This window comes from Schistocerca cancellata, chromosome 1, assembly GCF_023864275.1.
Source record: "Schistocerca cancellata isolate TAMUIC-IGC-003103 chromosome 1, iqSchCanc2.1, whole genome shotgun sequence".
NCBI lineage: Eukaryota > Metazoa > Arthropoda > Insecta > Orthoptera > Acrididae > Schistocerca > Schistocerca cancellata.
Window position 1 is genome coordinate 1,286,498,419 of NC_064626.1, and position 25,009 is coordinate 1,286,523,427.

The 25,009-nt window shown below is 44.0% G+C and overlaps 1 protein-coding gene across 1 annotated transcript in view; it reads right to left on the reverse strand.

The window, feature by feature from the left end:
• The window catches only part of LOC126095109 (serine/threonine-protein phosphatase 6 regulatory ankyrin repeat subunit A-like), a 400,015-nt gene that overhangs the window by 26,691 nt on the left and 348,315 nt on the right, over positions 1-25,009 (reverse strand). Inside the window, exon 16 of the mRNA XM_049909822.1 lies at positions 14,786-14,887. Coding sequence (XP_049765779.1) covers positions 14,786-14,887 — 102 coding nt within the window. The remainder of the gene's footprint in view (positions 1-14,785; positions 14,888-25,009) is intronic.

Consider the following 25,009-nt stretch of genomic DNA (forward strand, 5'->3'; position numbering starts at 1 on the left):
TCGCCCCCCTCAGAGATTTGACGATTACACCGTCCAGTGGCCCCCCTTGAGCTGTGAGCACAGCCATCGCTGCCGATCCCAGACAACGCCGAGGAGTTACCGATCACGCATCTGCCTGGCGGCCCACTGCCCCCGCCCACCGACGAGTACTCCATACTGCAAGCAAGAGGGGGGGGGGGGGGGGGGGGGAAGGGGGGCTATGTGGCGACATTCACAGAAGTCGTTAAACATTGACTGTCAACAGCTACGAAGGTTTGATTTCTCTTTGCCATGTTCTTTGGAGGGTCACGCAGAGACCCACGTCTTAGTGCCCTTTTCTGTATACATTGTGCCATCAAGTACAATAAATCAGTGTTTCTAGTAATGGGTGTATTATGTGGTGTTATAGTACCTACTTATACCCCATAATACTATGTCTCTCACAGTTTAGAAACTGTATGTTCCTCTGCAGAGTGAAAGATTTATTGATTCCCCAGACGTTGTTAGCATCATTAACTTATGTTTGCAGCTCTGATATTGTAGCATAACTGCTCAACATAATAATCTCCAACATGTAGGGTCAGAGACTTACTTCTTATTTTTGTCTACATATTATTTTTAAAACAAATACAATTTAATATTTTATTTTACACAATTTAAATGAAGCCTGACATTGTGTAAAGTTATGATAGTGAGATTACTTTGTCTATGTAATTTTTTACCTTTGTTTAGTGGGTTTGGAGCTAGCATGTCAGTCTGAGCAGGAAAGTAGTCAGAGTGCTGACGAAAGAGGAGAAAAACTGGTGTGTGTATAAATTATTTCTCATCAGAAAACTATGTTCAGTGTAATAAAAAGTTTTAAATTAGCTTTTGGGGATCGAGATGTTATGTACGGTAATATCGAACCCCGGCATTAACTATTCGCTCATTTATAATGAACTAACTTTATTTTGATCATGTCGGTAAAAACACATCCGCTCGAATGCAGAGCCTGGAACACACTTGGGATCAACAGTTTTCAAAGAAGTTCGTTCTCAAAGATGAGGCGGAGGACTCTTGCAGTCAATAACTGCCACAAGCTGTTGTCTTCCATAAGTGCTATCATTCTCATCTTTAAAGTAGTAATGAGTGATATAGCATATGATGATTCAGTTCTTGCTCCAGCACACTGGTATGTTACAAGTGGCAATGAGTGATCAGTACAATCTTCAGTGAAGAAGAAGATGGGGAGAACAAACTGAAATTATAATATAAAAAGTGAAACTGATGGTGAAGAGATTAGCATTATGTGTCAACAAAAGAGTTGACAATAGAAAGGAGTGCACACAGTGTAGAACAACAAATAGGAATTAATGTAGAACTGTGCAGACAGATTAAGGTGTTGAATGAATTTTGGTATGGAAAAGAAGTAATTGTCAGTGTGTTTAACAGCCACAGTAGTCCCAAGAATGCCATGGAGTAGTTCTATACATTGCAGAGCATCCTATGCTATGTAGCCACAGTCATTCAAGACAACTAGAAGTAAGTGTTACAAGAAGCAACATCATAGACTGTCTAGCATCAACGCAGTATATTATTTTGGTGGTTACAGTTGTATTTTTGGGTGTGAAATAGCACGTCAAGATTTAGAGCTAACTGTGTTGAAAATGTACCTTACATTTTTATTCAAATTATATGGTAATTCTTAAGCTTGTATGATTGCAAATTATCATTATTGCCAAACTAGCAGACATTTTTAGTGGGATAAATATAGACTATAAGACAACAAAGTGGAGCAAGTACTTGAGTGTAAGACTTCAGAATTTTTGGATAGCAGCAAAATCAGAATGCGAGAAAATCTCACATACAGTAGTATGTCATGTTCAGGTTTATGCAAAGATCAACAAAAGGAAGAACTGACGAGCAGTGAACTGGAACTACAAAGTCAAATCAAAGCATCAATGTATTTAATAATAGGAGAGAAAGAGGGAGGAAATCTGTGCAAGCACAGAGTTATATAAAGAAGAAAATGTGGAAGCAGAATTCAATGTACAAGTGGTGCATAGATGTGTCACCAAAACCTAGAAGAATGCATTGGAAACACGTGAGAAAATGCCAAGAACAACAAGACTGAAGCAGACATACAGGAATGTATAAAAATGGAATTAAAGGCAGAATCACATAGTGTGCATAATGGATTAGCAGTCATAGAGTGTCACAACTAATGCTTAAGTGGGATAGACAAATCTAATGTGAAAGGATCAATCCACCTTGTACCATTTTTGGAGAACTTCAGAGGAGGGTGACCTACTGGTTGGATGGAAGATCAGTTTTGAAATAAGGAAGCTAATGGGAGACATAGTTTGGTGGTGCATGCACATAGAAACAACAGTTGAAAGCTGTGCAGATTTTGAGGTGGCATTCCTAGAAGACATGTGGTCAGAAGATAAACAGATTGAAATAAAGCTGATGCTAGTAAGTTATCCAAAATACCAGAGAGAGAGAGAGAGAGAGAGAGAGAGAGAGAGAGAGAGAGAGAGAGAGAATGAAGGCATAGAGTATGCACGGGGATAAAAGAGGAGTAAAACAAGAACAAGATGGGAAGGAAGAATGAGACAAAAGATCCCATTTCATCTCAGAAATGTTCAAATGTCTAAGAAAGAAGAAAAGATGCCACATATTTTAGGATGTGAAAAGGCATGGAAGAAAGAAGAAAAGGGCAAACTTGAAGCCTTGTTATACAGTAGTGAAAGCCAGAACGAGGTGATGTTTGATAAAAAAAATTTATGGACATGAGTGAGTTTATTAAACTTTAAAATAGTAGTTGCAATGAAATAAGATTACGAGAGCAGCAACACCAGGTTGAAAAGAACTTCATACTAAGAGACTAATGCAGTAGAAGTAAGGCCAAATAACAGTCTGCACATGCTCCCCCCCCCCCCCCCCCCCCCTATAACACCCAGTGGATGATGAGACAATGGCACAAACAAACAAAGAGATTCTGTGTGTGTGATAGTCAGGTTTTTTTTTTCAATTTTGGTATTATCAATTTTTCAGCAGAATATAAAGTAAGTGTTAATACGGAAAATGAAGACTTAATGATGACTTAGATTTATTACGATCCAATTCTGAATATATAATAGCTTAGTACCTTCAGTATGAGTAAGATTAACTTATTATCAAAGTAAAATTCATACATTTTTTTCCTTCTTAATTAATCCTGCTACTATAACTTGATGAAGGGGCTCTGACTTATACAGGGTGTTACAAAAAGGTAGGGCCAAACTTTCAGGAAACATTCCTCACACACAAATAAGGAAACGCTTAATTTCCATGTTAGAGCTCATTTTAGTTTCGTCAGTATGTACTGTACTTCCTCGATTCGCCGCCAGTTGGCCCAATTGAAGGGAGGTAATGTTGACTTCGGTGCTTGTGTTGACATGCGACTCATTGCTCTATAGTACTAGCATCAAGCACATCAGTACATAGCATCAACAGGTCAGTGTTCATCACGAACGTGGTTTTGCAGTCAGTGCAATGTTTACAAATGCGGAGTTGGCAGATGCCCATTTGATGTATGGATTAGCACGGGGCAATAGCTGTGGCATGGTACGTTTGTATTGAGACAGATTTTCAGAATGAAGGTGTCCCAACAGGAAGACGTTCGAAGCAATTGATCAGTGTCTTAGGGAGCACGGAACATTCCAGCCTATGACTCGTGACTGGGGAAGACCTAGAACGAGGAGGACAACTGCAATGGACGAGGCAATTCTTCGTGCAGTTGGCGATAACCCTAATGTCAGCATCAGAGAAGTTGCTGCTGTACAAGGTAACGTTGACCATGTCTGCATGGAGAGTGCTACGGGAGAACCAGTTGTTTCCGTACCATGTACAGCATGTGCAGACACTATCAGCAGCTGACTGGCCTCTACGGGTACACTTTTGTGAATGGTTCATCCAACAATGTGTCAATCCTCATTTCAGTGCAAATGTTCTCTTTACGTATGAGGCTTCATTCCAACGTGATCAAATTGTAAATTTTCACAATCAACATGTGTGGGCTGACGAGAATCCGCACGCAATTGTGCAATCACGTCATCAACACAGATTTTCTGAGAATGTTTGGGCAGGCATTGTTGGTGATGTCTTGATTGGGCCCCATGATCTTCCACCTATGCTCAATGGAGCACGTTATCATGATTTCATATGGGATGCTCTACCTGTGCTGCTAGAACATGTGCCTTTACAAGTACGACACAACATGTGGTTCATGCACGATGATGCTCCTGCACATTTCACTCAAAGTGTTCGTATGCTTCTCAGCAACAGATTCGGTGACCGATGGATTGGTAGAGGTGACCAGTTCCATGGCCTCCACGCTCTCCTGACCTCAACCCTCTTGACTTTCATTTATGGGGGCATTTGAAAGCTCTTGTCTACGCAACCCCGGTACCAAATGTAGAGACTCTTCGTGCTCGTATTGTGTACGACTGTGATACAATACGCCATTCTCCAGTGCTGCATCAGGGATTCCATGCGACAGAGGGTGGATGCATGTATCCTCGCTAACTGAGGACATTTTGAACATTTCCTGTAACAAAGTGTTTGAAGTCACGCTGGTACATTCTGTTGCTGTGTGTTTCCATACCATGATTAATGTGATTTGAAGAGAAGTAATAAAATGAGCTCTAACATGGAAAGTAAATGTTTCCGGACACGTGTCCACATAACATATTTTCTTTCTTTGTGTATGAGGAATGTTTCCTGAAAGTTTGGCCGTACCTTTTTGTAACACCCTGTATGTATTAGGTAGATTTGCATTATGCATGCATGCACACACAGATTTCTTTGGATCTTTTTAGTGTGGTTGGAGTTAGCATGGCAAATGCAGCAATGTGTAATTGTTTGAAGTGAGAAAAATAACCAGTAAGTAAAAGAGCAGCAGAAAAGCATATGTATGTGTTAACAATGTAGGAAAAGATGGATCACTTTTTACCATAAGCTTAAGACAGGCATAATTAAAAGACACTTACAAATTAGCTTTCAGCCACTGACTTCATCAGAAAAAGAAAGAGAAAGAGAAACACATACCATTTGTTCACACTAGCAAGCATACCTCACAAACACAGGATCATCAACTCTGGCAGCTCGGACCGGAATGCATCTGTCATGCAAAATGGAAGCAGCAAACTGGAGGGGCTGGGGAAGGAAAGGGGATAGCAGAGTATGGGTTGGGGGAGAGAGGATCAATGTCTGGTATAGTATGCAGGGACTAGACTGCCAACAGGCACAGCACTGGGAGGTTGTGGGGCAGACAAGTGGGAAAAACAGAGTGAAAATGGAGAGCTGAGAGACAAGAATGGGCAGGAGGTGACTGGTTAGAGGGCATGAAAACTGTTGGGTGAAGGGGATGTTAGGCTGTATGTTACCATAGATTGAGGCTGGGATAATTATGGGAGTGGAGAATGTGCTGTAAGGTTAACTCCCATCTGCACAGTTCAGAAAAGCTGGAGGTGGAGTGGAGGATCCAGATGCCTTGGATAGTGAAGCAGCCATTGAAGTCAACTGTCTTATGTCCAGTTGTATGTTGTACCACCAGACAGTCTGCTTTGGCCTTGGCCACATTTTAAGAAAGGAAGGAAGATTAGACTTAATGTCCTGTTGACACTGATGTCATTAGAGACTAAGCACAAACTCAGGTGGTGTAAGGATGTGGAAGGAAATTGTTTGTGCCCTTTCAAAGGAACCATCCTGGCATTTGACTGGAGTGATTTAGGGAAATCAAGGAAAACCTAAATCTCGATGGTTGGATGTGGGTTTGAACTGTCATCCTCCTGAAGACGAGTCTAGTGTGCTAACCACTGTGCCACCTCACTCAGTTTTGGCCACTCTTTGGTGGTGGTCATTTACCCTCATGGTCAGCTGGTTGGTAGTCATACCTATATAAAAATCTCTGCAGTGATGGCAGCAGAGCTGGTAAATGACATGGCTGCTTTCACACAAGGTCAAGCCTCTGATGGGGTAAGATAAGATTGTGACAAGACTGAAATAGGAAGTGCAGGGGGAATAGACTGGGCACGTCTTGCATCTGAGTCTTCCACAGCAATATCATCCTTGTGGTGAGGGGTTGGGACTGGGAGGGGCATATGGATAGACTGGGATCCTGTGCAGTTTGAATTGGCAATGGAAAACCACTTCAGGAGGGGTGCGAAGGATCTTGAGTAGGATGTCCCTCATTTCAGTGCATGATGATAGCTAATCAAAGGCCTGGTGAAGGATGTGGTTCAGCTGTTCCAGACTGAGATGGTGTTGGGTGACAAAGGAGGCTGGTTCTTGGGGATGGTGGGAGGATTGGGGGTGAGGGGGGGAATGGCATGGTAGATATTTCTGCAGAGACCCTCAGTATACTGTCCAAGAGTGCTCTTGTAACTGCAGATATGCTGTCCTTAGGTGGCTCAGCTGTTTGGGAGGGATTTTCTGGTGTGAATAGGCTGTACAAATCAACTATTTGTCATCAGAAATAAACGTCCAGTGAAATAAAATGTTTTGATTTTGCTGTTGTCTTCTGAAAGTGTTATGTTTATTTTCTTTAAGCAGTAATGAGTGACATTGCACTCAGAGGTTTGTGTGTGGGGGGTGGGGGTGGGGCTGGAGGGGGTGAAGGGGGAAGGGGAGAGGCAAACCATACCACTGCCAAGGGTGGCAGTTTTCAGGGGCCAGCAAAATCTTAAATTTTAGTATTGTGCCAACAGAATGAATTAAATAATACAATGAAAGTTTTGCATAATTAAAAAAGTGAGAGAAAAAAATTATTTAATTGGATAGATAAAAAATCTTCTCTCCAAGTGACGAATAACACATACATAAAAGATTGTTGTGACTGGCAAGGCAACTTACTGTACAGTAAGTTTCCCCTGAACTGCGGTTCTGGGTGACTTTCCCGAAATCTACCCCTTTTCCTAGACCTCTCCAGTTCTTTCCCTTCACTGTTCTTCCTTCCCCTTCAACCCTTCTGCCTGAAGCATGAGCCACTGGCTCCAAAAAGCTTGCCAATCACAACAGTCTGTTATGTGTGTGTTGTGCCGCCACTTGATGAGTAGATTTTTTATCAATCCAATTAAATATCCAATTAAATAAGTTATCTAAAAACAAAGATGATGTGACTTACCAAACGAAGGCGCTGGCACGTCGATAGACACACAAACAAACACAAACATACACACAAAATTATAGCTTTCGCAACCAATGGTTGCCTCATCAGGAAAGAGGGAAGGAGAGGGAAAGACGAAAGGATTTGGGCTTTAAGGGAGAGGGTAAGGAGTCATTCCAATCCCGGGAGCGGAAAGACTTACCTTAGGGGGAAAAAAGGATGGGTATACACTCGCGCACACACACACATATCCATCCACACATATACAGACACAAGCAGACATATACAGAGGCAAAGAGTTTGGGCAGAGATGTCAGTCGAGATGGAAGTGCAGAGGCAAAGACGTTGTTGAATGACAGGTGAGGTATGAGTGGCGGCAACTTGAAATTAGCGGAGATTGAGGCGTGGTGGATAAAGGGAAGAGAGGATATATTGAAGAGCAAGTTCCCATCTTCGGAGTTCGGATAGGTTGGTGTTAGTGGGAAGTATCCAGATAACCCGGACGGTGTAACACTGTGCCAAGATGTGCTGGCCGTGCACCAAGGCATGTTTAGCCACAGGGTGATCCTCATTACCAACAAACACTGTCTGCATGTGTCCATTCATGCGAATGGACAGTTTGTTACTGGTCATTCCCACATAGAATGCGTCACAGTGTAGGCAGGTCAGTTGGTAGATCACGTGGGTGCTTTCACACGTGGCTCTGCCTTTGATCGTGTACACCTTCCGGGTTACAGGACTGGAGTAGGTGGTGGTGGGAGGGTGCATGGGACAGGTTTTACACCGGGGGCAGTTACGAGGGTAGGAGCCAGAGGGTAGGGAAGGTGGTTAGGGGATTTCATAGGGATGAACTAAGAGGTTTCGAAGGTTAGGTGGATGGCGGAAAGACACTCTTGGTGGAGTGGGGAGGATTTCATGAAGGATGGATCTCATTTCAGGGCAGGATTTGAGGAAGTCGTATCCCTGCTGGAGAGCCACATTCAGAGTCTGATCCAGTCCTGGAAAGTATCATGTCACAAGTGGGGCACTTTTGTGGTTCTTCTGTGGGAGGTTCTGGATTTGAGAGGATGAGGAAGTGGCTCTGGTTATTTGCTTCTGTACCAGGTCGGGAGGGTAGTTGCGGGATGCGAAAGCTGTTGTCAGGTTGTTGGTGTAATGGTTCAGGGATTCCGGACTGGAGCAGATTCGTTTGCCATGAAGACCTAGGCTGTAGGGAAGGGACCGTTTGATGTGGAATGGGTGGCAGCTGTCATAATGGAGGTACTGTTTCTTGTTGGTGGGTTTGATGTGGACGGAAGTGTGAAGCTGGCCATTGGACAGGTGGAGGTCAACATCAAGGAAAGTGGCATGGGATTTGGAGTAGGACCAGGTGAATCTGATGGAACCAAAGGAGTTGAGGTTGGAGAGGAAATTCTGGAGTTCTTCTTCACTGTGAGTCCAGATCATGAAGATGTCATCAATAAATCTGTACCAAACTTTGGGTTGGCAGGCCTGGGTAACCAAGAAGGCTTCCTCTAAGTGACCCATGAATAGGTTGACGTACGAAGGGTGAACTTGGGTTGGTAGATAACGATGTGCACAAAGGTTAGGTGGTTGTGTTGCCGCCAAAACACGTTAAAGGATGGAGAAAATCGGAAAAATTTCGAAAAAACTGCGTGTAAATGTATTAAAAGGAGTGGTTTTGTGGTGGCAGATTATGAAAATAAGGCTAACAATTGTCTGGCGAAGAAATAATGACGTTAAAACCCGTGGGAAGCGGCTAAAAATTATCAGTGATGTGGGAAAAACGTAATGGAAATAAAGCGAAAGTTATCAGAACTAGACGAAATGGTTGTTTAATAGGTGAAAGGAACTGTTTGTGGACTAGAAACGGTGGATTTTATAGCAGCGGTAGTGTTGAAAGCGGAAAAAAATTTTTTTGGTTATGGTTTGGAAGTGGGTGACGTATTGTTGAGTATATACAGGCGGGATAAAATTGTTCTACTATACAATCCTTTAACGTGTTTTGGCGGCAACACAACCACCTAACTTTTGTGCACATCGTTATCTACCAACCCAAGTTCACCACAGGATCAATATAGCCCAGCTTTAACCAACACTTTTTCGCCTTTTTTCACAACAGATCTCCAGTTATTTTCATTTTCATTTCAACCTCATGTTACACTTTCCACCATCTAATACCTTGTCACCCTCACAACAGCCCCACAATGACCCCATTAAGTTTTACTTACATTCCCTCTGCAAACATGCCTTCACCCTAGCCAGATTACGCTCACATATTTTATTTTCTCAGGCTTGTCTGACATTTGGCATTACCCCCAGAGGCCTCACACTTAAAGTTCCCATCTCTGGCTGTAACCCTTCTTTCCATCAGTCCCTATATCAGTTCCAAACTGAACAATCCATTGCCCTCACCCACCTAATCCTTCACCTACACATCAACTCAGCCAATGAACACACCCGTCAACTCCTATCCTTAATAAAAGTCCTCAATCTTTCCTCTCCCACATCCACACCGGCTGTTCAGAGCATCCTCCTACAGGCCAACCGCAAATTAGAACAGCATGCCACCCTTCAGCTCAAAAAACTATCCAATCTCCTGGTTTCCCACCTCCAGAAAGGCAACTCGCTCACCCTTCACAACCTTTCCAGCAAACCTCAACCTCCTCTCATTGCACACAAACCCAGTCTCTCCCATCTACTCAATCTCCCACTTCCAGCTCCACTCCCTCCAAAACCTCAAAATTCCGATCAACACAATCTGGTACCACAACACCCTATTTCAATAGTTAACCTTTCCTCCAAACCTCTCTCCCAATCCGAAACCTCTGTCCTATCCAAAGGCCTCACCTTCAGCCCCACTCCCAGATTCAACCAAACAGCCCTCGTCAAAGATTTACTGTTCTACACTCGTACTCTCTGCTGGAAGTATCACTTTGCCACGAAGAAAAATGATCCTAATCCTACTCCTAATGATCCAACTCCACAAGACACTATCCAAATTGAACCCTGCCTGGAACAGTTCCGTCCTCCATCACAGTGGGACCCACCTCCTCTTCCTCAAAATCACCCTCTCCAAATCATCCAGGAATTTCTGACTTCCAGCCTTGCCTCTCAATCCTTCTTTAAAAAACCTTAATCCTACTCCCAACATCACCACTGCTGAAGCCCAGGCTATCCGTGATCTGAAGGCTGACCGGTCCATCATCATTCTTCCGGCGGACTAGGGTTCCACGACCGTGGTACTTGATCGTCGAGAGTATGTGGCTGAGGGACTGCGTCAGCTTTCAGACAACACCACCTACAAAGTTTGCCAAGGTAATCCCATTCCTGATGTCCAGGCGGAGTTTCAAGGAATCCTCAGAACCTTAGGCCCCCTACAAAACCTTTCACCTGACTCCATCAACCTCCTGACCCCACCGACACCCCGCACCCCTACCTTCTACCTTCTTCCTAAAATTCACAAACCCAATCATCCCAGGCGCCCCATTGTAGCTGGTTACCAAGCACCCACAGAACGTATCTCTGCCTACGTAGATCAACACCTTCAATCCATTACATGCAGTCTCCCATCCTTCATCAAAGACACCAACCACTTTCTCGAACGCCTGGAATCCTTACCCAATCCGTTACCCCTGGAAACCATCCTTGTAACCATTGATAACAATTTCCTTATACACAAATATCCCGCATGTCCAGGGCCTCGCTGTGATGGAGCACTTCCTTTCACGCCGATCACCTGCCACCCTACCTAAAACCTCTTTCCTCATTACCTTAGCCAGCTTCATCCTGACCCACAACTTCTTCACTTTTGAAGACCAGACATACCAACAATTAAAAAGAACAGCCATGGTACCAGGATGGCCCCTTCATATGCCAACCTATTCATGGGTCGCTTAGAGGAAGCCTTCTTGGTTACCCAGGCCTGCCAACCCAAAGTTTGGTACAGATTTATTGATGACATCTTCATGATCTGGACTCACAGTGAAGAAGAACTCCAGAATTTCCTCTCCAACCTCAACTTCTTTGGTTCCATCAGATTCACCTGGTCCTACTCCAAATCCCATGCCACTTTCCTTGATGTTGACCTCCACCTGTCCAATGGCCAGCTTCACACGTCCGTCCACATCAAACCCACCAACAAGAAACAGTACCTCCATTATGACAGCTGCCACCCATTCCACATCAAACGGTCCCTTCCCTACAGCCTAGGTCCTCGTGGCAAACGAATCTGCTCCAGTCCGGAATCCCTGAACCATTACACCAACAACCTGACAACAGCTTTCGCATCCCGCAACTACCCTCCCGACCTGGTACAGAAGCAAATAACCAGAGCCACTTCCTCATCCCCTCAAACCCAGAACCTCCCACAGAAGAACCACAAAAGTGCCCCACTTGTGACATGATACTTTCCGGGACTGGATCAGACTCTGAATGTGGCTCTCCAGCAGGGATACGACTTCCTCAAATCCTGCCCTGAAATGAGATCCATCCTTCATGAAATCCTCCCCACTCCACCAAGAGTGTCTTTCCGCCATCCACCTAACCTTCGTAACCTCTTAGTTCATCCCTATGAAATCCCCAAACCACCTTCCCTACCCTCTGGCTCCTACCCTCGTAACCGCCCCCGGTGTAAAACCTGTCCCATGCACCCTCCCACCACCACCTACTCCAGTCCTGTAACCCGGAAGGTGTACACGATCAAAGGCAGAGCCACGTGTGAAAGCACCCACATGATCTACCAACTAACCTGCCTACACTGTGACGCATTCTATGTGGGAATGACCAGCAACAAAGTGTCCATTCGCATGAATGGACACAGGCAGACAGTGTTTGTTGGTAATGAGGATCACCCTGTGGCTAAACATGCCTTGGTGCACGGCCAGCACATCTTGGCACAGTGTTACACCGTCCGGGTTATCTGGATACTTCCCACTAACACCAACCTATCCGAACTCCGGAGATGGGAACTTGCTCTTCAATATATCCTCTCTTCCCGTTATCCACCACGCCTCAATCTCCGCTAATTTCAAGTTGCCGCCACTCATACCTCACCTGTCATTCAACAACATCTTTGCCTCTGCACTTCCGCCTCTACTGACATCTCTGCCCAAACTCTTTGCCTCTGTATATGTCTGCTTGTGTCTGTATATGTGTGGATGGATATGTGTGTGTGTGTGTGCGAGTGTATACCCGTCCTTTTTTCCCCCTAAGGTAAGTCTTTCCGCTCCCGGGATTGGAATGACTCCTTACCCTCTCCCTTAAAACCCAAATCCTTTCGTCTTTCCCTCTCCTTCCCGCTTTCCTGATGAGGCAACCGTTGGTTGCGAAAGCTATAATTTTGCGTGTATGTTTGTTGTTTGTTTGTGTGTCTATCGACGTGCCAGCGCTTTCGTTTGGTAAGTCACATCATCTTTGTTTTTAGATATATTTTTTTTCCCCACGTGGAATGTTTCCTTCTATTATATTCATACAATCAAATAATTTTATCAATAATTGATTGTTTTCATTGTTATACTAGCCAAACCGTTAGAATAAGTTGAACATACAAATAATTCATAAAAATCTAGTGTCTTATTAGAAATTATCTGTGGTATTGTGAAACAGAAGCTTGCTAGAGGTAGTTTTGCCAATTTCTAACATGCACCTACACAGCAATTCAAACGTACCTATGTCATCTTGGAAGCCCTTACAGATATTAAAAACTTTGCAACAAAGAAATAAAGATAAATGTAAACATGTAATGGTCTAAAAGTTCCTATAAAGCAACCTTAAACATCTATAACAGTATCACTGAGAAAAACGCTCTCTTATAAATAAGCAAACAACTTTGTAAAAGATGAACTGCCAGTGACATGCCATAGTCTTTTGAATCCAGACTTTGTGATTAAGCTGCATTTACAAGTGGGAATATTCATGGCAGCCTCCCCCACCATGTCCTCCCTCCCCTTTGGATCTGCCATTAATATCATTTACATTTGTCTTCTCCTTGCTGTTCTTATCTAAATTAGTCTATTCTGCTTTGTCTGTAACTATTTTAAGTTTTCCTTCATTCTCTTATCTTTCTCAATGTTCAAACCATAGTCAATAGATATTGGTACTACAAGATCTTACGGAAAAACCACTACATATTATTTTGGATCTGTAGCAACTACACTGCACTGATCAACTATCTATCCAGTCTTGCCTTCCTTCACACTGTGGCCCAAAAATTTTATTTAGGGTTTAACTGCTACCTTTTGCCATAATAAGTGAAAGTGCTTTCGCCAAAGCAAGAAAGTATCTGTAGTATAAGGTAAATGTGAAGTCATGTTTGCCACTAATTTTAGTTTTGATTTATTTACATACATTGTGCTTTTTCATTCATTTATTTAATAAACATACATTGTAGGGTAGGACTACATTTGTTCTGCCTGATGAAAAAATACATTCCTGAATGTCACCGGCCTGGGCAAATCCATCGCTGGAGGTGCTGTTTCACATCCTATAATCTGTATACTTTTTATTATTCCCTGAGACCCATAGTTCTGTTTGAAACTCATAGGTTCAGGTAAGTTGGAACATTTCGTGCCTTTTGCAGCTTCCACCAACGTATGCAATTTAACACTGTTGAGGGCTGCAGTGAACAGTTGTTCAGTTTGCAGTGAGCAGATACATGTTTGTTTCTTTGTCTTTGTGGTGTGCTATGTATATGTACTGCACTGAAGCTAAATATCTACATAAATAAGCAATTTCATGACAACTGTGTCTTCTGAATGTCATTTATAACATAGCAAGCAATCAGTATGATGCACAAACAGTGAGCATTCTAAGTAGACTGTGAGAACTCTACTCGCATCTACTCCCCAGTTGTTACTCTCCCTGCAGCAGTCATAATGCTCCATGCCGCACACTCTGCTCTGATCAGGGAACAAGAAAAAGTGAGTTAAATAACTTAATTTTGGTGGAAATAACTTAATTTTTGTTGAAATAACTTAATTTTTGTTGAAATAATTAATTTGGAGTTACAAGGCAAAACGTAATGCACTGCAAATGCTTCACTTCTGTTTCACTGACTGATAAAATTCTTGAAGGTGGCCCTGATAGCAAATGAGAGTTTAGTTCTTGCTTTCCCAAATCAGTATCCTTCTTTATAAAGTTTTTGTAGTTTCAATAGTTTTTAATTTTTACCATGTATTTGTTCATAATGTTCTAGCAAATGATAAGTGGATAGTTTTCTTTCATTTTGAGAGCATACAGGCTATGACTCAATTAAAAATCTGTGCACAGTCTCATTTCTTTCACAGATAATATTCACTGCACAAGTAAACACACCGGAATTATCTGTAGCATTCATACAAATATAAATTTTACTTTTGCCCATTTGAAATGTTAAGAATACTAACAATAATCTCAAAGTATGTTTGTTCAGCAATGAAATCTGTAATCAGGGGCTGATTACAGTTTCAGTACTGGAATGGCACTCATAAGTTACTGATGTACAAAACATTAAATGGCTATAATGACTTACATAGAAAATGTAAGAACTGTTAGCTAACAGTAAAGGAAATATGTTCAAAAGCAATCTGTAGCTGCTGAGGAAGAAGGCATGTTTGTTTGCAGGCAATGACTGTAGCACAGATAGTAAAAATATATATGTTTGTAATTAAATCCATACTAAATAGCACTTTAGGTTACCTCCTCATCTCCTGCTGTTGCAGCTAAATGTGCAGCTCTGATACGAAATTCCTGTGGGATGTCCATGAAGCTGCTTCCTGCAGTCCACAGGAATTTCACTGCCTGCATTATAAAAAAAAGTGTGAAAATGAGCCATGGTGTGGAAGAGTTTTAGATATTTCCTATCATAGTTTCTGATTATCTCATACCCACATGGAACTGTATATAAAGGCTACTTAAAAAAATCCTAGGTCAGGTGTTCAGCGCCACTACTTGTATTTGGTTACTGAAAACAAGGATCAATAAAGTACAGACTAGCGTTTTCAATTTCTGCCCATCTGTTACTTATTTCATGTGAAAGCTAAGTTTTAGTTTTGGTGTTTAATATATGTAGTTTTCAAAGAAACTGCTTATGTAACGTGATTTCCATGTTAGATGGTTACTTATTAGGACATCAAGAAGTAGTATACACAGACCATAAGGCTTTGATCTATATACAGGAGTGTACTTTGCATCACAGCAGGATAATCAGGTGGACGCTATTCCTGAAGCAGTTCAACTATACGGTAAAGTATATAAAAGGTGAAGAAAATCTATTTGCTGGTGCTATATCAAATTGCCAATGGGAGGAGAAGGTGAAAATAACAGTGATGAGTGTGGAATGGAATCTAAAATGGGTGGAAGAGGAGAATGAAATCAGGAAAATTTGTAATGACATCTGTAGATATCAGAACCATGTTTCCAACTGGAAGTTAGTTAAAAGTTATCTGGGTAAGAGAGGATATGAGAAAGTAGAGCAACATTATAAAATGCACAAGGGTATACTTTTCAGAAGATACAGTGCAGACAGTGATGCTTGGAGATTGTGTTGGCCAGAGCAGTATACTGAAGTACTGATAAAGTATGTACATGAGAGTTTCAGACATTGTGGGACACTGAAATGTATCCGAAAGATCCAAGAAAATGTGTAACATGGACAGGAGAGTGAGGAAGCAGTTATCTACATGTGACAGGTGCCAGAGGGTAAAAGTTATTAATCAAACCTGCAAAGGGTGTATACAAAACATCTTGCCAAGAGAACAACTACAACTTGTAGCAGTTGATTTTTATGGATCATTGCCTAAGGCTAAAGGAGGATTTTGTTACATATTTGTCATGGTGGCTCTTTTTTCAAAATTCATTAAACTATATCCATTGAAGAAAGCAACAGGTAAGAACACCTTTTGAAAATTAGAGGAGACTATTTCACAAAGGTAGGAAAACTGGAGAGCATACTTTCTGACAATGGAGCACAATTTACTTCTAAACTTTGGAAATGAGGATGAAAATATAAACCATATTCTGATATCTGCTTATCACCCGTCAAGCAATCCGGCTGAACGTTACATCAGAGAAATAGGGCGATTATTTAGAACTTATTGCAACAAAAATCATGTAAGTCGGATAGAGTATGTAGACAGCTTTGAAGATAAACTTAAAAGCTTACAACATTCGTCTACTGGTTCTGCCCATATGAAATAATGTACCACAAGAAACCACTGAATCTGATCAATGAATTAATTGAATTCCCAGCATGTAAGGCTATGAGTCCACAGGAAAGAGAAGAAATAGTCAAAAAAGTAATGGAACAACAAGGGAAATTGAGGAAAAACAAACATGATAAGAAACTGAAACCTACAAATTTTAAAATCGATGATCTAATCCTGTTGAAAACACATGAAAAATCCAAGGCTATAAGAATGAATTAAAGATATTCTTTGACATACATATTGATCCATTCAAAATTCAGTCTATGCCACACCCAAATGCATACAGGTCAGTGAATCCAAAGTCTAGAAGGTTATTTGGTTTATGTAACATAACTGAACTGAAACCCTATAAGCAAGTGTCAAACACCAAGAAAAAATAAGATAATGTAAAAAGCCCCCAGGAGGACACATTTTCGTGTCAAGTGCATGGTGAGCACCAGGTCTCCGAGCTATGTAGCATTCTATTTTCTTCTTTTCATTTTTCGGATGCTACTCTTTTACTCATCTATAAACCTGTAATAAAGTTATCTCTTACTGAAAATACTACCCATTCTCTGTAGTATAAGTTTTCTGTATATAATATGACTATTGAGTGACATTATTTGAGGAATAATTTGAGAATGTAAACTGTGTACTAAATTTGACTTTCCTACTGTAGTAATTGACCAGTCGTTGAAGTTTTACCCTGTAGAGCATGTATTTGATTTTGTGGGCGGTTCTTTGAGAATTACAGGCATGGTCATGATTTTGTGAATTTGCTAATGAGATATACAAGTGGATGTAAACATGTCACTGAATGGACAAGTTGCAATGTGACAAAAGATATTTTGTGAAAAGTTTGTCATCACAAGATGGTGCGATAATGAACAATCTGTGAGTTTATGCTTGATATGATAAGAAGTTAAATGAGATTGGCAGGGGAGGGGGGGGGGGGGGGGGTTAAATATACTGTATAGGGGAACATACTGAAATATTAATCAAAAAGAAAGGATACATATATAATTTGTTTTTGTTCATTGACTTTAATCTGTATATAGCTAAATATTTACAGTTTAGAGATACTTATCTTTGTGTGATTTTGTTTGTAAATATGCTAATAGTACAAGATATTATGTGAATGATTTTGACATATTTAAACCTAATGTGACCTTAATTGTAACTTGCTCGAGTTCTTTGAGAAATGAGTTTATGGGTTTAGCGTTGTAGGGTTGCCGAATCCAATGATGCACGCTACACCACATGTAATAAACACTATTTTTATTTCTCGTAAGCACACATATACAGTTGTTTACATTCTGAATTCCCGGTACACGTCCGTACACTTTCACGCGCGACCACAGACTGCCGCAAAGAGCTTGCCAAAAACAAAGATATTACACGCGACTTGGTCGATAGTCGCCACATTAGCCCCCCCCCTAGAGTGTGGAGCACAAACATAAATATTGGGGCATACATGTAAAGGGAACACCCAGGGGGGAGGGAGAGGGTGTTTAATCAGAAACCATACCTTACATTACATTACATTAGTAATTGAAGTCTTCGAGCCAGCGAGGGGGGCGGATGGTCCTGCCTGACCGGGTGAATCCTCGTACAGCAGTTGAGGGATCTGGGGAGGGGATGGTGGGTTGTGAGGGGCCAGGATAGCGGATCTGAATGCCTGTGGCGGTACGTAGGACTTTGACCGTTGATGGGTCAGTACCAACAGGCAAGGGGACAGACTGGAGGAGATGAATGTGAATTAAGTTGTCACTGGGGAAGCTGGCTTGTTCGTAGAAGATGTACACATTACCCGGCTGCATAACAAAAAACACATTAGAGCTGCAAATAAGATCTGTGTTGACATTCACTACCACTTCCTTATACGGGTTGACAGAATCTCCACACGAGTCGTCATCGGTGACATCACACGCTCTGAGGCTGGTCCCTGATACATCACTGAATCCTAACAGGGGAGAGGCGAGGGGCTGCCTGTAGGAGGGTAAGTCATCACACGCACCACTCTGCATAGGAATGTCACACGCACCTGTAGCACTGTCACACGACTGGGAGTGGGGAACGTCACACGTGTGGGAATGGGCATCGCTCACCCATGGACTGTCGGTAGATGCCTCATGCGAGGTGGGTGCAGCAGGGGATGGGGTCTGACTGGGTGGGGTATCGGGCAGTTCTCCCAGAGTCCATGCAGGTTTGAGGCGGCAGACGGATACCGTTTGAGGCGTGCTGTTAATGAGCACTTCGAACGTGTTGGTACGCCGTGATATGACTCTGTGCGGGCCCGTATATGGAGGTCTGAGTGCCGGTCTGATGGTGTCATCACGCACCATGACATGAGTGCACGACGCCAAGTCCTTATGCAGAAATACGGGAGGGGGCGTGTGTGGTCGAGGAGGCGGCACGCGGATGTTAGCAATTAGCTCCTTGACCTGCCCGACGAATGTCGAGTCGCAGATTTGATCTGGAGGAAGTGAAGGCTCGACTAACTCTGCTGGGAGTGTGAGGGGTTCTCCATACAGTACCTCTGCCAGGGATGCGCCAAGGTCCTCTTTGTACGCGGCCCGAACGCCTAACATTACCCATGGTAAGGCATCGGCCCACTCACCTCCGTGGCACATCAGGGAAGCTTTAAGCGTTCGGTGCCAGCGTTCCACAAGCCCATTGCTCTGGGGGTGGTATGCTGTAGTCCTAAATCGTTTCACCCCACACAGTTCACAAAGCTGTCGGAAGAGGGCAGACTCGAACTGGCGGCCCTGGTCGGTGGTGACAGAGACTGGGCAGCCGAAGCGCGAGATCCACATTAACAGCAGGGCTCGGGCCACTGCATCGGCTGTGATAGTAGTGAGAGGAATTACCTCTACCCAGCGGGTAAACCTGTCAATTGCGGACAGTATGTAACGGAAGGGGCCTGAGGGGGGTAAGGGCCCGACGATATCGATGTGTATGTGCTGGAATCTTCTTTTTGCCACATCGAACGTACCCATGGGGGGCTGTGCATGACGTCCTACTTTTGCGCGCTGACAAGCCACACATGCTCGTGCCCAACTGCGACACTGTTTTATCACCCCGGGCCAAACAAAACGTTCAGATACCAGACGTGCGGAGGCGCGAATGCCAGGGTGTGCCAAGTCGTGGATACTATTAAATATGTCCCGGCGGAGAGGTGCAGGAATCACCGGGCGGTGCGTCCTGTTGAAATGTCGCACCAGATGGGTGATGAAAACCCAGGAAGTGTCCGTAACTCTAGTTTGAGTCCTGTTTTGATATCGGAACGCAATGCTGCGAGTTCAGTATCCTCTGTCTGCAATTTAGGGAGCTCACTGAGGTCCAGTTGTGAAGATAAAGCCAACACCCGAGACAGAAAATCAGCGACGACATTGTCTGCGCCTCTGACGTAACGTATGTCATTCATAAACTGACATATAAGGTCCATATGCCTAAAACGTCTCGGGGATGAGTCCTTACCTGGGTTACGGAAAGCGTAAACCAATGGCTCGTGGTCGGTAAATACCACGAGATGGCGACCTTCGATATCGTCTTGGAAATATTTGATAGCAGCGTAAATAGCAAACAGTTCCCGGTCGAAGGTCGACCATTTACGTTGGGAAGCGGTCAGTTTGTGGGAGAAAAATCTGAGCGGCTGTACAACAGAACCCACGGATTGCTGAAGTACTGCCCCCACTGCTGTATCACTTGCGTCTGTAGTAAGCGAGATGGGAGCATCAGGAATGGGGTGAGCAAGCGTAACAGCTGTCCGTAAGGCTGACTTTAGATTATCAAATGCGCGACGCATATCTGGAGTCCACGTGACCGCCCGAGACCCTGATGTGTTTTTTCCTGCGAGGGCATCCGTCAGTGGGGCTTGTATGTCGGCGGCGCGGGGAATATGTTTACGGTAGTAATTTACCGTTCCAAGGAAGCGGCGGAGGCCCTGAAAATCTTTGGGCAAAGGCACCGTACTAATGGCCTCCACCCATTCAGTTAGGGGGCGGATGCCGTCGCCAGAAACTCTGTGGCCCAGAAAAGTGACACTGGTGCGGCGGAGTTGTGACTTAGTATTGTTCACTGCGATACCGTTTGCTTTTAATAGTTGGAACACTGTATTTAAATGTTGTTCATGTTCCTCGAGGGAGGAAGAAAAAATTAACAAGTCGTCCAGGTACGCATATGCAAAGTCAAGTTTTCCAACCAGCGAGTCGATGAACCGTTGCCACGTCTGTGCAGCATTTTTAAGGCCGAATGGCATAAACAAATACTCGAACAACCCGAACGGGGTGATGATAGCGGTCTTTTCAACGTCCTCAGGTGCCATTGGCAGTTGGTGGTACGCCTTATGACAATCGACTACACTGAAAATTTGTGCCCCATGCAGCTGGGAAGCAAAGTCTTGAATATTTGGGACGGGATAATTATCTAAAATTGTTCTGGCGTTAAGCGCCCGATAGTCACCGCAGAGGCGGAAAGTGTCATCTTTCTTGGGGACCAAATGAATGGGTGATGACCAACAACTAGAAGAAGGGCGGATAGTCTTATTATCTAAAAGTTCCTGAACAATAGCTTTAGCGTGTTTAAGTTTTTCCGGATTTAAACGCCTAGCCTTTGCACGTACCGGTGGGCCTTCTGTGGTATTTATTCTGTGGACAGTACCGTTATTGATCGCGAACACCGATGGGGATGCTGGACCAGCACCCGTTGCACTGTGACTAACCTGTAATGCACACGTGTGTGTGTCCAAGGCCGGCAGTTCAGCAGCAGTGGCGGTGATCCACTGGTAGTCCTTGTCGAAGAGCTCGGTGGGGTACCTGGTAGTGTCGCGGGTACAGCTTCCGTCCGGCAGTAGAAATGTCACGCGGCGTCGGCTGCAGGTGCGAGGAAGTGGTGCGGGGGTTGGGGGCGTGGCCGTGTGTGACAGCTGGGCGGCCTGCTTACGCGCGTCCGTGAGCTTGGCTTGCACGGCGGCGATGCGTAAGCGGAGGGCCCCATTGCTGTCCCGAAGTTCGTCGTTGTGTGATCTAAGAGAAAGCACTGCAACAGCAGTTTCCGCTAGCTCACACAGCAGAATGGCGCTTTCGGATGAGAGGGGTAAGATATCTGAACCGGTGGTACGGTCTCCCGAGTTAAAGGTTAGTGTACCTCGTTGTAGGTTGGGTGACAGCGCGTGGGCTAAGAGAAAATCTACCCCAAGCACGGGTTCATCCACATCCGCGATAACGAAAGTCCACTGTAAGGGCGTATTAATGTCCTGCAGTTTAAGGCTTAAATTCGTTATTCCATGAGAGCGGATCAGGGAATTATTGGCGGCTCGAAGCGGGGGGCAAGGCTGAAGCTCGAATTTAATACCTGCGGACAAAGGTATCACACTAACCTCGGCCCCCGTGTCGACTAGAAATGAAAGGCAAGACACTGCATCTTTCACGTACAAGCGTCCTGGCGCGTGAGGAGAAGAAGTATTTAGTGATAGGCGTCTGTGCGGTGCAACGCGGCCCGTAGCGCCTGAATTGGGTCGCGTTACTAGTTTGGGAACGCGCATGGAGAACGACATTTCTTAGCCGCGTCGCCAAAGCGGGAGTGGAAATAACACCAAGCGGGGCGGCGCGTGGCGTCGCCCGTCGCGCTGGTTGAGGTCGAAGCGGCAGTGGAGGGGGACTTGTTTGTAGTTCCCTCCGATGGCGACGCTGCAGCAGTGCTGGTAGGAGAGGAGTTACTGCGGCGGTTGCCAGGCGGCGTTGGCTCCGCGCGCATGCGTGGAGCGAGTCGTGCGCACTCTGTACTGCAGGATGGGAACTGCCGCGCAGGTGTGCCAACCCCTGAGGCCTGAGGGCACCCTGGGGGGGTATGCGGGGGGGGGGGGCAGAATGTTGTAAACCTGGTCTGCGATCTTCAGTTTGGCATCTAGTGGGGCCGAAGTTACATGTAGAAGGTGAAGTTGAACTTGCGGGGGAAGTTTCAGCAACCAGATGGTCCAAAGTGTAATGTCCGGCATGTGATGCGTGTCAATCATAGCGCGGAGATGACGCCAGAGTTGCGACGGGGACCTGGATCCCAGCGATTCCTGACTGATGAGGCGGATAGCTTCCTCTGTCGATGTGGATAGTCGCTCGAGGATGGTGCGTCGGGCGAACGCATATTTGTCCGTAGCGGGGGGCGAAGCCACAATGTCGCAGATCAGATCCAGTTCGTCATGGAGGTGACACAGTAAGCATAGGAACTTCGAATTGTCGTCGGCGACGCCGTGTAGCTGCAGGACGTGGTCGACCAAGGCAAACCATGTGCGTGGGTGATCCTTGCGAAGGGGTGGTAGCTTCGGCCAACGGGTGGGAAAGTCTTGACCTAAATGTTTATCAGAAACTCTCTCTCCCTGTCCATAGTTCTGCAACGTAATTGTCTCGGGTGCAGTAGCGGTGCACCAGCTTCCGCCACTGTCAGTGGCACGCGGCACGGTAGGCGCGGCTGGCTCGACCTTGGTCGAGAAATCAACGAATCGAGCGGTCGACGGAGTAACGCCGACGGGCGTAGAATGGACCGGCGCGGTAGAATCGAGCGTAGTCGACCGATGTGCGGCGAACGACGGAATACAGTTTCCGGGCCCCTCCCCTACAGGTGCATTAAAATAGTTAAAATCACCTAATGTTTGTGGAACACACGCGGCAGGAACGGCGTGTGCCGTCGGAAACACTCGTAAAGCGGACGCTGGTGGTGTAGGGGGGGTTGTTGCAAAATCCGGAGTTCCGGCAGAAATATGAACTCTCCTGTCTTGAGCGTCCGGCTCGATTTGTACAGTCACTGATTCGGGTGGAAAATTCACACTTGCACTTGGGAAACCTGTAAACATAGTCACTGGGGTTTGAGCACATTGTGTCGGCTGTTGAGCACTCTGAACACGTGGAAAGTTCGTATTGGACGTAATACGTTCATATTCAAAGTTTTGTGCGCGGAAAACGTTCTGATGGTACGGAACACTGTCACACGACGGCTGACTCATGTACGGTAACGGAAAGTTATTGTTCGTACCTGATGCCGGCACACGTGGCTGTGGAATTGTATAAACACTGTCCTGTTGAGTACAGCTAGTCGATGTGTTCGGAAACTGCGTAGAACTATTGCGGACGCCCGGTGGATAATTGTAAAACCATGCCGAAGCGTCCGTTGGAACACTTAGTTGGCACGTGTTCGGTGTAGCAGGCGGCAAGCGATCCATTGTGTACTGCTCGACGGTATAAGATTTCGTTGTAGCACTCGCGAACAAAATTCGGGGTCACCAGTATGGGTTTAGCGTTGTAGGGTTGCCGAATCCAATGATGCACGCTACACCACATGTAATAAACACTATTTTTATTTCTCGTAAGCACACATATACAGTTGTTTACATTCTGAATTCCCGGTACACGTCCGTACACTTTCACGCGCGACCACAGACTGCCGCAAAGAGCTTGCCAAAAACAAAGATATTACACGCGACTTGGTCGATAGTCGCCACAAGTTCATCTCTGTTCATACCTAGAGAACTGTATCCAAGATTCTTACCTGACCTGGAAATAAAAACTAAGAACTGTAAAACTAATAGTGGACTGTGCTATTGCAGCATAGACAGAAAAAGAGAGTTGCAGACACAAGATGGACAGTGCAGAAGAACTGATGATTGTGAGCTGCCAATTCCTTAAGATGTGCAAGTGAATCAGTGATTGGAGTGACAGCCAAGAAAAGGAAACTTTTTTGATTTTTTTGAATTATGTATATGTATTTAGCAGCCATTCATACAAGTAATACTTGTAAGAGTGGCTGGGGGTGTGTGCAACAATACAGCTTTCCCCAAGACTCTAATGAAGAGACTGATACCACATTTTTTGTATGCATCTGGGTGGCTGCCGGACAAGTTAGTGCTTCCTAGGGACTTGTATGTGTGTCTATATTATATCATTCAGTCCAATTTACTAAAACACATGATATTCATTGTTAAAGCATAAAAAAAGTTCTGGAAGGACTTATATTACGATTTTCAGGGGATTGTTGTCATTACAAGTGCTGAGTTAGATGTTTAATCAAGAAATTGAAGTGTTAAATATCTGGCGGCAAATATTAAGAGGCTGTGGAAAAGCTGGCATAAGTGGCTGGTGCCTCTTAATTACATTAATTGCAGTTGATTGGTAGGTTGACACAGATAAACTCATCATCTTGAGAAACGGCTTAAAAGTTATTACCAAGCAAGTATTTTCATTTGTTATCCATTTTTATGCCTGCCTCTGTAATTAATATCCTTTGTCATTACATTTCTAATTAATCTCCAATTGTTTACATCACACAACTTTCAGATTTTCAGAATTTGAGGCTTTATATGTAAAATTTACGTATGTAGTCGGATAAAGCATGAGATTTGTACTGTCATTGATTGTTAGTAACCAAATCCACCCTGCAATTAATTACATAATTAAAATAATACAAGAGACATTATTGTAATTAAAGTACAGATTTATTTTCATATTTAAAACTAGTGATGATACTATAAAAATTATGTCAATTAATATTGTATTTTATACCTTATTCGGCTGTAACATCAGTTTCTTTACATTTTGTAAATTATAATTGTAACATCAAAATGGTACAGACTTAATAATGAGTTATTTTGAAATTTATTGTTAAAATTCTATATAAAGCAAAGTAGTGATGCTGTGAGGGAGTCAGTTGTTGAGTTGTTTTGTTTGTCAGTCAAAGAGATCTGTGAAGT